The sequence below is a fragment of the Argopecten irradians genome, chromosome 9 (genome assembly GCF_041381155.1).
Source record: "Argopecten irradians isolate NY chromosome 9, Ai_NY, whole genome shotgun sequence".
Lineage (NCBI taxonomy): Eukaryota > Metazoa > Mollusca > Bivalvia > Pectinida > Pectinidae > Argopecten > Argopecten irradians.
In genome coordinates this window covers 37,040,104-37,052,497 of record NC_091142.1, presented here as the reverse complement: position 1 = coordinate 37,052,497, position 12,394 = coordinate 37,040,104, and the positions used below count along the sequence as shown (strand labels likewise).

The following is a 12,394-nucleotide window of genomic DNA, read 5'->3' as shown; positions in this document are numbered from 1 at the left end:
ACTATATTTCTGGTGATGTATGACTAATATTGGTCCATCTTACCTATAAGTGAGATAGTGACTATATTTCTGGTGATGTATGACTAATATTGGTCCATCTTACCTATAAGTGAGATAGTGACTATGTTTCTGGTGTTGTATGACTACTATTGGTCCATCTTACCTATAAGTGGGATGGTCACTGTATATTTCTGATGTTGTATGAGTTTCTGTATACTACTCAGATGGTCTATAAAACAGTTGGTGTCGGGTACCAGGAAGATTGGATGGATCTCTAACTCTATCAGGTGGTGTCTGTTCTTATCTATGATCTTCTGAAAGGTCTCCTTCTGCTTCTTCTGTTCCTCTTTGATGCGTTTCAGTTCCTCCTTTTTCTCACGTAAGTGTCTCACGTGTTCGTCGTCCTCTCCTGTTATCTCCTCTGACTCACTTTCCACGATTACATCTTCCTCCTTAAACAGGTGAAATATGTACGACGTTTAAAATGTAATTTTACAATAAAACCAAAGGAATTCTTATTACAGAACAAACCAGAGATGTGCATGTGGTGGCCCTAATATTCTCTCTATCATTTCACCAAATATGACTTTGAAAAATCATAAAAGAAATCTTCAATATGGAGCAGTATGTGGAGATAGGAATGATGAAGGATTAGATTTAAACGCAGTATCCCCCTAATAGTGTTATAAGGACACAAAATAATTCAATAGATACAATTCATGAAACAATGATTTAGTAAACAACCATATAACAACAGTTAAGAGCAAATTAAACTAAATCTTTAATAACATCAAGACAAGCTTCATTTGTTATTCAATTTAGAAATATCTTTTAGTAAAACAAATATTAGCATTGGAATAAAACATTGATCCTGTCTTTTTTTATTAACTATATGTGAAATCTTGTTAATTGTTAATCCAAAGCTAAAGCTTTCTATACAATCAAGTACATTTAAAATGAAACTTTTCTAGAATTACAAACTTACTCCTGAGAGATGACCCTCAGATTTCACGTCCTCTTTCTCATCATCAGAGAAGCCAGTAGGTGGTGCTACAGAGTAGTATTGTTTTTTCTCCACATCAAATGACAACATAGGCGTGGGGATACCACACAAGTAGTCACCAAAGTCCTGGAGCTTCTCAATCCTACAGCAGTCCTGGGCTATCTCCTGAAACATTGCAAATCTCATTTTACCAACTCAGTTTCTTGTGCATTTAAAAGACTATAATTAGCCAGTTATCATTTTAACAATATTTAATTTGTGTAAGGAATTGGTTGTAAAATCACAATTGATGATTGGTTTTAGACAACCTACTAATTATTGATTTTATAATCGGATACCATTTAAAGAAAACTCTCTAATAATAATATATTGAACCTTTGAGTTTCTCTGAAGAATTTTAGAAAGATATCAGATGAACCAACAGTATAATGAATTAATATTTTTAAATTGAAATGATTGTGTATCTAATATGTGTAAGGAATTATGAAATGGACTTTTGCACAAATATAAACATAATTAAGGTTCAGAACAGTAAAAAATAAAGTTATCTCCCATTTTAATAATCGATTACTAATTTTCAAAATTGATAGTCTTTGGGAAAATCATAATCAGTCAATCATTAACTAAATCGAGAATCAGTCCAACACTATATTTAATGAAAAGAAAGTCATATGAAGCTGGCATTGGCTTGTAGTAGCTGGTGGCTACATCATCAATCAACATAAAGGTATACATAATCAGCCACACCCAGACAGTAAAGGACCTAGTCAAACAATATGGAACCAAAACACAATTATACCAGTCACTATTAAACTTGTTTATCTGAGAAAAGCTTTCTGCCATAGCTTTAGGTTCTGAACAAAATTTTCAAATATGCATCATGCTTTCATATTGTTTTAGTCTGACTTTCTTACAAGTGATCCATCCTGGCAGCCGTAGAGAGAGTATATCAATTGTTCAGACAGGACTTGGTCGACAGTCTGACCCTTACCTTGGTAACGGTACTGTGAACGTAGTGGAATTTGATTGGAAGACTAAGTAGCGGTACAAATCCGGCCAGCATGTTATCTTCATGTAGGATAACAGGATCACAACCTGGATCAAAATAATGCAAGAATTACAATATAGTCATTAAAGCATTATTACCATTACTGTTAACTAGCTTATTTTCACATGTGATCAGATATGCATTATATGCAAGCTATAGGAAATCACAAAATATTAACTGCGTCGAAAAAGTTCTGAGCACAGGTAAAGTTGTAGAACCATATAACTCAAAATCCGGAAAACAAATCACTGTGAAAGGTTAAGCATGAAACGCACAACTCATTTGTCATAGATATAAGTTGGTTTACAGTAAGTGTGTCAGCAATCACACTTCTCATTAACATTAGGTACATTATAATTCCTTTTTGTGACACGATTCTAAAGCAAGATTTATTCAGCCCATTAGACAGTAATTAATGTCAATCTATGATGCCTACCTTCTTTCTTCTCCCTGTAGAGTTTGACGTGCGATGTGTCCACATTCCGTAATATATTACACAGGTCAGCACAAGACTGCCACACATCTACATCAGGACTACAACACCAAGTATATCAAACGTAAAATTAATATACATGTACTTTAATCTATCAAATCATCTAACATGGCATTTAATACAGGCAAAATTTTATATCATAGAAATAATAGCTGAACTTTTGAGCTAAATCCTTCAGAATCAATAGATTTTTAATACAATTATTATAATTGTAATTCAACCCAATTCCATTGCTTAAAAAATGCTGTCTAATATAAATAACAATAATCTTAATCTTTGATCTTCAGAACTTAAAAGTATTTAAATCCAAGCACTTTTGGCAAGGAAAGTCTGCATGTGAATGGCTTAGGGAAATTTTATAGATAAAAGACATCTTAGCATCCCCAAAAGATTGACATGCATGCACTTACCCGAGGGTGAACTCGTGTATATTTGGGGGTGGATTCCATAACGTTGGGTTACAGTACATCCAATCGGTCCACACCTTGATCCCAGGCACCTGTTCCTCTAGTTCACGACTAAACATGTGGGCAGGGTAATCATTAGACACCAGGTGTTCCTTCAGCTGCTCAGAACACCGACGGACTAGGATACCAAACATATCCAAACCAAGCTGTACAGCCTGCTCCTGGAGCTCTGATCTCAACAGGCCAGAGCCTGGGTCAGAGGGCGATACTATGGAAACATAAAATATTATAAAGTATTTACAGGTCAGAGGGCGATACTATAGAAACATAAAATATTATAAAGTATTCACTATTCACAGGTCAGAGGGCAATACTATGGAAACATAAACATTATAAAGTATTTATAGGTCAGAGGGCGATACTATGGAAATATAAAATATCATCAAGTATTCACAGGTCAGAGGGCGATACTATGGAAATATAAAATATCATATAGTATTTACAGGTCAGAGGGCGATACTATGGAAACATAAAAAATCATAAAGTATTTACAGGTCAGAGGGCGATACTATGGAAACATAAAATATAATAAAAGTATTCACTATTCACAGGTCAGAGGGCGATACTATGGAAACATAAACATTATAAAGTATTTATAGGTCAGAGGGCGATACTATGGAAATATAAAATATCATCAAGTATTCACAGGTTAGAGGGCGATACTATGGAAATATAAAATATCATCAAGTTTTCACAGGTTAGAGGGCGATACTATGGAAATATAAAATATAAAGTATCTACAGGTCAGAGGGCATACTATGGAAACATAGTATAATTGTACATAATTTTAAACACTAGAATGTCCCTACCATCATACATAAAAGTATGAAATGGGGCCAACATGGGTGATACATTACATGCGAGTGGTACTAAGAATCATGTAAGCTTGTTACATCTAGATTTAAGGTATCAAATTGGCCATATATTTTTTTTTTATTACAAAGTTCACAGGAAAGTGTAGTTTACAATTACTAAGACAAGGGGAATGATTAACGAGGTCCGACTTATTAAAACAATCCGTACCTGGTGTCTTCAAGGCTGTGTTGTCAATGGCAAACATGTTGATAGCCATGAGCTGAAGCAGTCGTGTCGGACCTATTGCCCCTCGTCTGAGCAATGCATCAAATTCCTTCAGCATCTGGGCGCAGCATTCAGGAAATGTTTCTCTCCTAGAATGGAATTTCATTGAATTCAAAACTGATTTATATCACATAAATCATTTTTTTGATATGTGACTTTCTTGAATATCTAAGCCAGTCTGATTAAAGAAGATTATTGGAAACAAATTTTATATTACATATTACAGTTCTGAACAAGCCGAAATTTTATAATTTTTGCTGAAACCAAGAAGACAAACATATAGACTATAGTGTTTCTTTTTTACACTGAAGGTGAATGTTTATAAAGAAAAAAACATTTCGCAACCAAATCATGAACAATTTTGTGTTATCATTGAATCCGGAAGGTAGCGGTGGTTAAGATGTCCCGACATATTACCAGATACTGCCCACAGGTTTTTCTCTGTCTTCTACCTCTTATAAACCAGGCAACTCCCTAACTGACACTGGCTGTTAATTAAAAGACATTCAACCATGCTATTACTTTATATCTCAGGAAAGGTTTGACTTTTTTTCTTTCAAAAAGATTTTGATAAAATGAAATTGTCTTACCCAACTTTTGTGAAAAGCTTTCCATGTACATTGAGAAAACTTAGAACAAATCTTTTATTCAGCTGGAAAAAGATATAAATTCATGTAGTACAAATTCACATATACATCACATAATATTAAGTCTACTACACATGTATTAACAATTTTTTTTTACAGAGAAAAGAAATGTTCAGTCAATTTATTCAGAGAATATTAATACAAAAAAAACTAAAATAATTTCAAGACAATACACTGCCTCTTTACCTCTATTAAGTAATTTCCACACTACCTATACCAGAGAATGACAATTACCTCTACTGCATTCAGTTTTGCTAGAAGATCTAAGACCAACTCTTACCTCTACAGCGTCCAGTTTAGACAAGTCCTGGTCTGTGCCCTCGTCATCGTTGTTCTCAGTACTGGTACCGTCCGACGACACCCACACCTCGATTCTCTCCCCTTGTTGACGCTTTTGTTGTCTCAGCTGCCTCGTCTTTTCTTTCTCTTGTTCACGTTTTTTCTCAGAGTTCTGGGCCTGACAAAGAAACATTTCATATCAGACACTGATTTCTCTACACATGTTTAGTCAGGACTCTATATTTCACAAATGTAAGAATTAAAAGTTTTTTAAGTGCATTTCGTCACAGAAATGTTGTAGTTGGAAAATGTGAAAATCATAAATCAACAGCTGACAGATAGTCTAAGCAAATTTTATTCTAATGGTGTATATATCTTGTCATACTAAATAACATTTCTGTCTTAAACCTCCAATGATTATGTTTTGAAAGAGATGTGAATCTCTAAATATTTAATTTTTTAATTTGGTCACACACTAAAATTGGAATATATGTGTTCAAATAAGCATAAATATTTACAGAATGTGACAAGAGGCATGAGATTTAAGACATGATATATTGGTTATAAAACCTACCTTCTTCCTCGCCTCATCAAACAGTGATATAAGACTTTCCCGAGCTGTTAAGAATGGATTACTAGCTGCCAAACTCCTCATATAATAGTACACAGCATCCAGCTTTCTCCTCTATCAGAACAGAAAATATCAAATATACAGAACGATACATCTAATTGCTCACTTTAACGTGAATATTTAAGTATGGCTTAAGCTTGTTTAATCTGTTTCTGAAGATATCTTTGGACTTTCGACACACTTGCATCAACAATCAACTGGAAGATTCAAATTCCAATGGTGTAGGAGAAACAACACTGCTTCCTAATTGATATCAGATCAGCTTAAGTATTGGTTAATTATATATTAAAACTTCTTGGTTCTTGAGAAACCACTTAAACATTTATGCATCAAAAAGGTTGAAACACTGTAAAGATGCATATTTTGGGCATACCTGTAATCAGAAGCCACGAAAAATAATTACAGCAAAAATACTTTGAGCACAGATAACGTAAAATCATGTGACTCAAAATCACTAAATTCAGTCACTGAGAACAGCCAGTTAGGCATGGAAACTTGATATTAAGGGGAAGTATTTTAATGAATTAAGTAAGCCTTACAGTGTAGAGAGCCAGTATAGCCAGCTGGTTGTATGGACGGCCATTTTTAGGGGCGATCTGTTGAGCCTTGGAGTACCAACTGTAACAGACAGAGTGTACATAGTAAATGTACTATTAATTCAATTAATATTTCTTATATTGCTTCTTTGGCATATTCAAGTATGAAATGAACATTCCAAAATAAACAGTATGAAAATGTGAAAAAGGAATACCCTTAATTGTATATGTATATCTAATTAAATTATTGCATATGTTACACTCGAAATTTCTATTGGTTAGATCTTTGAGGTTATTTTTCCATAGACCAAAAAAATTGTACATCAAGTATTATGATGTCATATATACAAAAAGCTTTTGCAGGGAATTTTAAAAGCGGCACAGTCATTGGCCAAACTAAATAATTGGATAATATATCATTGCGCCACAACTCAAATTTGTTTTATTGTAAAAGTAAGCAAAACCTTGGAAATTTGTACCTGTTTAGAACCGGAGTGAGTTATCTTAATTAAATTATAAGCATTATTCTCAATATCTTTTGTGGTTATGAATTCCTAGACAAAAACGGACGGACATTCTTTTTCATATATAATATCATGTGTATTGCACTTAACAATACTAACAGCTGCTTTCAACGAGGCATTCCAAAACCATGATCAAAATAATAGTTATTAGTAAGTTTTCACTTTTATCAAGTCAAGAAAGTTTCTGTAAAAGTGAAGTGGACCAGTATATATAATGACAAATATATTCACAGTTTTTGTTATAAAACACCGGGGTAGTTATAATTATTCAATACTTCATTGCTATTAGACACTTTTGTTGAAGGAGGGGTAGATTGGTAAGTCTTACTTTCTCGCCCTGCCATAGTTGACCTTCCCCGTGTCGTTGCTCTGCTCTCGGTAGCGAGCGATGTCCCCAAGGCAGATCAGGGTCCTCTGAGTACTTAACAATGCGAGTTTGACAGTTCGAGATATGTTGTCTGGTGGTAAGACACTGGAGTCCAAAAATGCCTCCAATTGGAAGTTAAATGTCTGCTGAAGTTTCTGTAGAAGACGTTCATAAAATTCTGTTCCCTGTTAACAGAAAAGAAAGTTGGTATAAATCCAGCATACTGCTATAGTCAAAATGCAAGCTGGGCCCTGTTATATATTTACCTGGTGTAGTATCTGTGTGTGAGCTGAGCCCTGTTATATATTTACCTGGTGTAGTATCTGTGTGAGCTGGGCCCTGTTATATATTTACCTGATTTAGTATCTGTGTGAGCTGAGCCCTGTTATATATTTACCTGGTTTAGTATCTGTGTGAGCTTGGCCCTGTTATATATTTACCTGGTTTAGTATCTTTGTGAGCTGGGCCCTGTTATATATTTACTTGGTTTAGTATCTGTGTGAGCTGAGCCCTGTTATATATTTACCGGGTTTAGTATCTGTGTGAGCTGAGCCCTGTTATATATTACCTGATTCAGTATTTGTGTGAGCTGGCCTGTTATATATTTACCTGGTTTAGTATCTGTGTGAGCTGAGCCCTGTTATATATTTACCGGATTTAGTATTTGTGTGAGCTGAGCCCTGTTATATATTTACCTGATTGAGTATTTGTGTGAGCTGACCTGTTATATATTTACCTGGTTTAGTATCTTTGTGAGCTGTGCACTGTTATATATTTACCTGACTTAGTATCTGTGTGAGCTGGGCCCTGTTATATATTTACCTGACTTAGTATCTGTGTGAGCTGAGCCCTGTTATATATTTACCTGGTGTAGTATCTGTGTGAGCTGCGCCCTGTTATATATTTACCTGGTTTAGTATCTGTGTGAGCTGAGCCCTGTTATATATTTACCTGGTGTAGTATCTGTGTGAGCTGGGCCCTGTTATATATTTACCTGATTTAGTATCTGTGTGAGCTGAGCCCTGTTTATATTTACCTGGTGTAGTATCTGTGTGAGCTGGGCCCTGTTATATATTTACCTGGTGTAGTATCTGTGTGAGCTGGGCCCTGTTATATATTTACCGGATTTAGTATCTGTGTGAGCTGGGCCTGTTATATATTTACCTGATTTAGTATTTGTGTGAGCTGTGCACTGTTATATATTTACCTGATTTAGTATTTGTGTGAGCTGTGCACTGTTATATATTTACCTGATTTAGTATTTGTGTGAGCTGGGCCCTGTTATATATTTACCTGATTTAGTATCTGTGTGAGCTGGGCCCTGTTATATATTTACCTGATTTAGTATCTGTGTGAGCTGGCCTGTTATATATTTACCTGATTTAGTATCTGTGTGAGCTGAGCCCTGTTATATATTTACCTGATTTAGTATCTGTGTGAGCTGCGCCCTGTTATATATTTACCTGGTTTAGTATCTGTGTGAGCTGAGCCCTGTTATATATTTACCTGATTTAGTATCTGTGTGAGCTGGGCCCTGTTATATATTTACCTGATTTAGTATCTGTGTGAGCTGTGCCCTGTTATATATTTACCTGGTTTAGTATCTGTGTGAGCTGGGCCCTGTTATATATTTACCTGATTTAGTATTTGTGTGAGCTGGGCCCTGTTATATATTTACTTGGTGTAGTATCTGTGTGCGCTGGCCTGTTATATATTTACCTGATTTAGTATCTGTGTGAGCTGGGCCCTGTTATATGTTTACCTGATTTAGTATCTGTGTGAGCTGTGCACTGTTATATATTTACTTGATTTAGTATTTGTGTGCGCTGGCCTGTTATATATTTACTTGGTTTAGTATCTGTGTGAGCTGGGCCCTGTTATATATTTACCTGATTTAGTATTTGTGTGAGCTGGGCCCTGTTATATATTTACCTGATTTAGTATCTGTGTGAGCTGGCCTGTTATATATTTACCTGATTTAGTATCTGTGTGAGCTGGCCTGTTATATATTTACCTGATTTAGTATCTGTGTGAGCTTGCCTGTTATATATTTACCTGATTTAGTATCTGTGTGAGCTGAGCCCTGTTATATATTTACCTGGTTTAGTATCTGTGTGAGCTGAGCCCTGTTATATATTTACCTGGTGTAGTATCTGTGTGCGCTGGCCTGTTATATATTTACTTGGTTTAGTATCTGTGTGAGCTGGGCCCTGTTATATATTTACCTGATTTAGTATTTGTGTGAGCTGGGCCCTGTTATATATTTACCTGATTTAGTATCTGTGTGAGCTGGCCTGTTATATATTTACCTGATTTAGTATCTGTGTGAGCTGGGCCCTGTTATATATTTACCTGATTTAGTATCTGTGTGAGCTGGGCCCTGTTATATATTTACCTGGTGTAGTATCTGTGTGAGCTGGGCCCTGTTATATATTTACCTGGTTTAGTATCTGTGTGAGCTGGGCCCTGTTATATATTTACCTGATTTAGTATCTGTGTGAGCTGGGCCCTGTTATATATTTACCTGATTTAGTATTTGTGTGAGCTGTGCACTGTTATATATTTACCTGATTTAGTATTTGTGTGAGCTGTGCACTGTTATATATTTACCTGATTTAGTATTTGTGTGAGCTGGGCCCTGTTATATATTTACCTGATTTAGTATCTGTGTGAGCTGGCCTGTTATATATTTACCTGATTTAGTATCTGTGTGAGCTGGCCTGTTATATATTTACCTGATTTAGTATCTGTGTGAGCTTGCCTGTTATATATTTACCTGGTGTAGTATCTGTGTGAGCTGAGCCCAGTTATATATTTACCTGGTGTAGTATCTGTGTGAGCTGAGCCCAGTTATATATTTACCTGATTTAGTATCTGTGTGAGCTGCGCCCTGTTATATATTTACCTGGTTTAGTATCTGTGTGAGCTGGACCCTGTTATATATTTACCTGATTTAGTATCTGTGTGAGCTGGCCTGTTATATATTTACCTGATTTAGTATCTGTGTGAGCTGTGCCCTGTTATATATTTACCTGGTTTAGTATCTGTGTGAGCTGGGCCCTGTTATATATTTACCTGATTTAGTATTTGTGTGAGCTGGGCCCTGTTATATATTTACTTGGTGTAGTATCTGTGTGCGCTGGCCTGTTATATATTTACCTGATTTAGTATCTGTGTGAGCTGGGCCCTGTTATATGTTTACCTGATTTAGTATCTGTGTGAGCTGTGCACTGTTATATATTTACTTGATTTAGTATTTGTGTGCGCTGGCCTGTTATATATTTACTTGGTTTAGTATCTGTGTGAGCTGGGCCCTGTTATATATTTACCTGATTTAGTATTTGTGTGAGCTGGGCCCTGTTATATATTTACCTGGTGTAGTATCTGTATGCGCTGGCCTGTTATATATTTACTTGGTTTAGTATCTGTGTGAGCTGGGCCCTGTTATATATTTACCTGATTTAGTTTTTGTGTGAGCTGGCCTGTTATATATTTACCTGATTTAGTATCTGTGTGAGCTGGGCCCTGTTATATATTTACCTGATTTAGTATCTGTGTGAGCTGAGCCCTGTTATATATTTACCTGATTTAGTATCTGTGTGAGCTGAGCCCTGTTATATATTTACCTGATTTAGTATCTGTGTGAGCTGGCCCTGTTATATTACCTGATTAGTATCTGTGACTGTGTTATATTACGTTGATCTGTGTGAGCTGGCCTGTTATATATTTACCTGATTTAGTATCTGTGTGAGCTGGGCCCTGTTATATATTTACCTGATTTAGTATCTGTGTGAGCTGGCCCTGTTATATATTTACCTGATTTAGTATCTGTGTGAGCTGGGCCCTGTTATATATTTACCTGATTTAGTATCTGTGTGAGCTGGGCCCTGTTATATATTTACCTGATTTAGTATCTGTGTGAGCTGGGCCCTGTTATATATTTACCTGATTTAGTATCTGTGTGAGCTGAGCCCTGTTATATATTTACCTGATTTAGTATCTGTGTGAGCTGGGCCTGTTATATATTTACCTGATTTAGTATCTGTGTGAGCTGGGCCCTGTTATATATTTACCTGATTTAGTATCTGTGTGAGCTGGGCCCTGTTATATATTTACCTGATTTAGTATCTGTGTGAGCTGGGCCCTGTTATATATTTACCTGATTTAGTATCTGTGTGAGCTGGGCCCTGTTATATATTTACCTGATTTAGTATCTGTGTGAGCTGGGCCCTGTTATATATATTTACCTGATTTAGTATCTGTGTGAGCTGAGCCCTGTTATATATTTACCTGATTTAGTATCTGTGTGAGCTGGGCCCTGTTATATATTTACCTGGTTTAGTATTGTGTAGACTGCTGCCCTGTTATATATTTACCTGATTAGTATCTGTGTGAGCTGGGCCCTGTTATATATTTACCTGATTTAGTATCTGTGTGAGCTGGGCCCTGTTATATATATTTACCTGATTTAGTATCTGTTTGAGCTGGGCCCTGTTATATATTTACCTGATATTAGTATCCTGATTTAGTATTTACCTGTTTAGTATCTGTTGAGCTGAGCCCTGTTATATATTTACCTGATTTAGTATCTGTGTGAACTGGGCCCTGTTATATATTTACCTGGTGTAGAATTTGTGTGAGCTGGCCTGTTATATATTTACCTGATTCAGTATTTGTGTGAGCTGGGCCCTGTTATATATTTACCTGATTTAGTATCTGTGTGAGCTGAGCCCTGTTATATATTTACCTGATTCAGTATTTGTGTGAGCTGGGCCCTGTTATATATTTACCTGATTTAGTATCTGTGTGAGCTGAGCCCTGTTATATTTTTACCTGATTTAGTATCTGTGTGAACTGGGCCCTGTTATATATTTACCTGATTCAGTATTTGTGTGAGCTGGGCCTTAGTCTCCTCGTCCTTCTCCTCAGACAGGTTTTTCCTGAGCACCTCTATGACTTGGTAGTACACTGATTTCCACAGGAGCTGCTCAGCGTTGTGTTTGTTAGCAACGTCAAGGTCAAGTAGGATGACCTGTTCACACTTAGACTGCAGGTCTTGTCTAAATACAGAAATCACAGAAAACTAACATATACAACAGGATAAATAAATATGTATACAACACCTACACCGTACTACATTACATCAGTGAATGCATTGATCCATATTTCCCCTACCCCCCACAGTAGTATCTATCATTTGTGAATGTGAATGTGGAAATACTTTCAATAGTTATCGCAATTTAATTTTTTATGTACATAAATTAAATTACAATCTTTCATTGACAGGAAAAATTAACCCCCTCCCCTGCTACCCCCACT

At 35.9% G+C, this 12,394-nt stretch overlaps 1 protein-coding gene across 1 annotated transcript in view; it reads right to left on the bottom strand.

Annotated features, from left to right (window-relative positions):
• The window catches only part of LOC138332232 (telomerase-binding protein EST1A-like), a 34,014-nt gene that overhangs the window by 12,921 nt on the left and 8,699 nt on the right, over positions 1-12,394 (bottom strand). Inside the window, exons 5-16 of the mRNA XM_069280234.1 lie at positions 11,952-12,135; positions 7,037-7,260; positions 6,188-6,266; positions 5,592-5,702; positions 5,019-5,195; positions 4,682-4,743; positions 4,035-4,180; positions 2,955-3,219; positions 2,488-2,585; positions 1,995-2,098; positions 986-1,168; positions 164-452 (exon numbers count right to left, since the gene is read on the bottom strand). Coding sequence (XP_069136335.1) covers positions 164-452; positions 986-1,168; positions 1,995-2,098; positions 2,488-2,585; positions 2,955-3,219; positions 4,035-4,180; positions 4,682-4,743; positions 5,019-5,195; positions 5,592-5,702; positions 6,188-6,266; positions 7,037-7,260; positions 11,952-12,135 — 1,922 coding nt within the window. The remainder of the gene's footprint in view (positions 1-163; positions 453-985; positions 1,169-1,994; positions 2,099-2,487; positions 2,586-2,954; positions 3,220-4,034; positions 4,181-4,681; positions 4,744-5,018; positions 5,196-5,591; positions 5,703-6,187; positions 6,267-7,036; positions 7,261-11,951; positions 12,136-12,394) is intronic.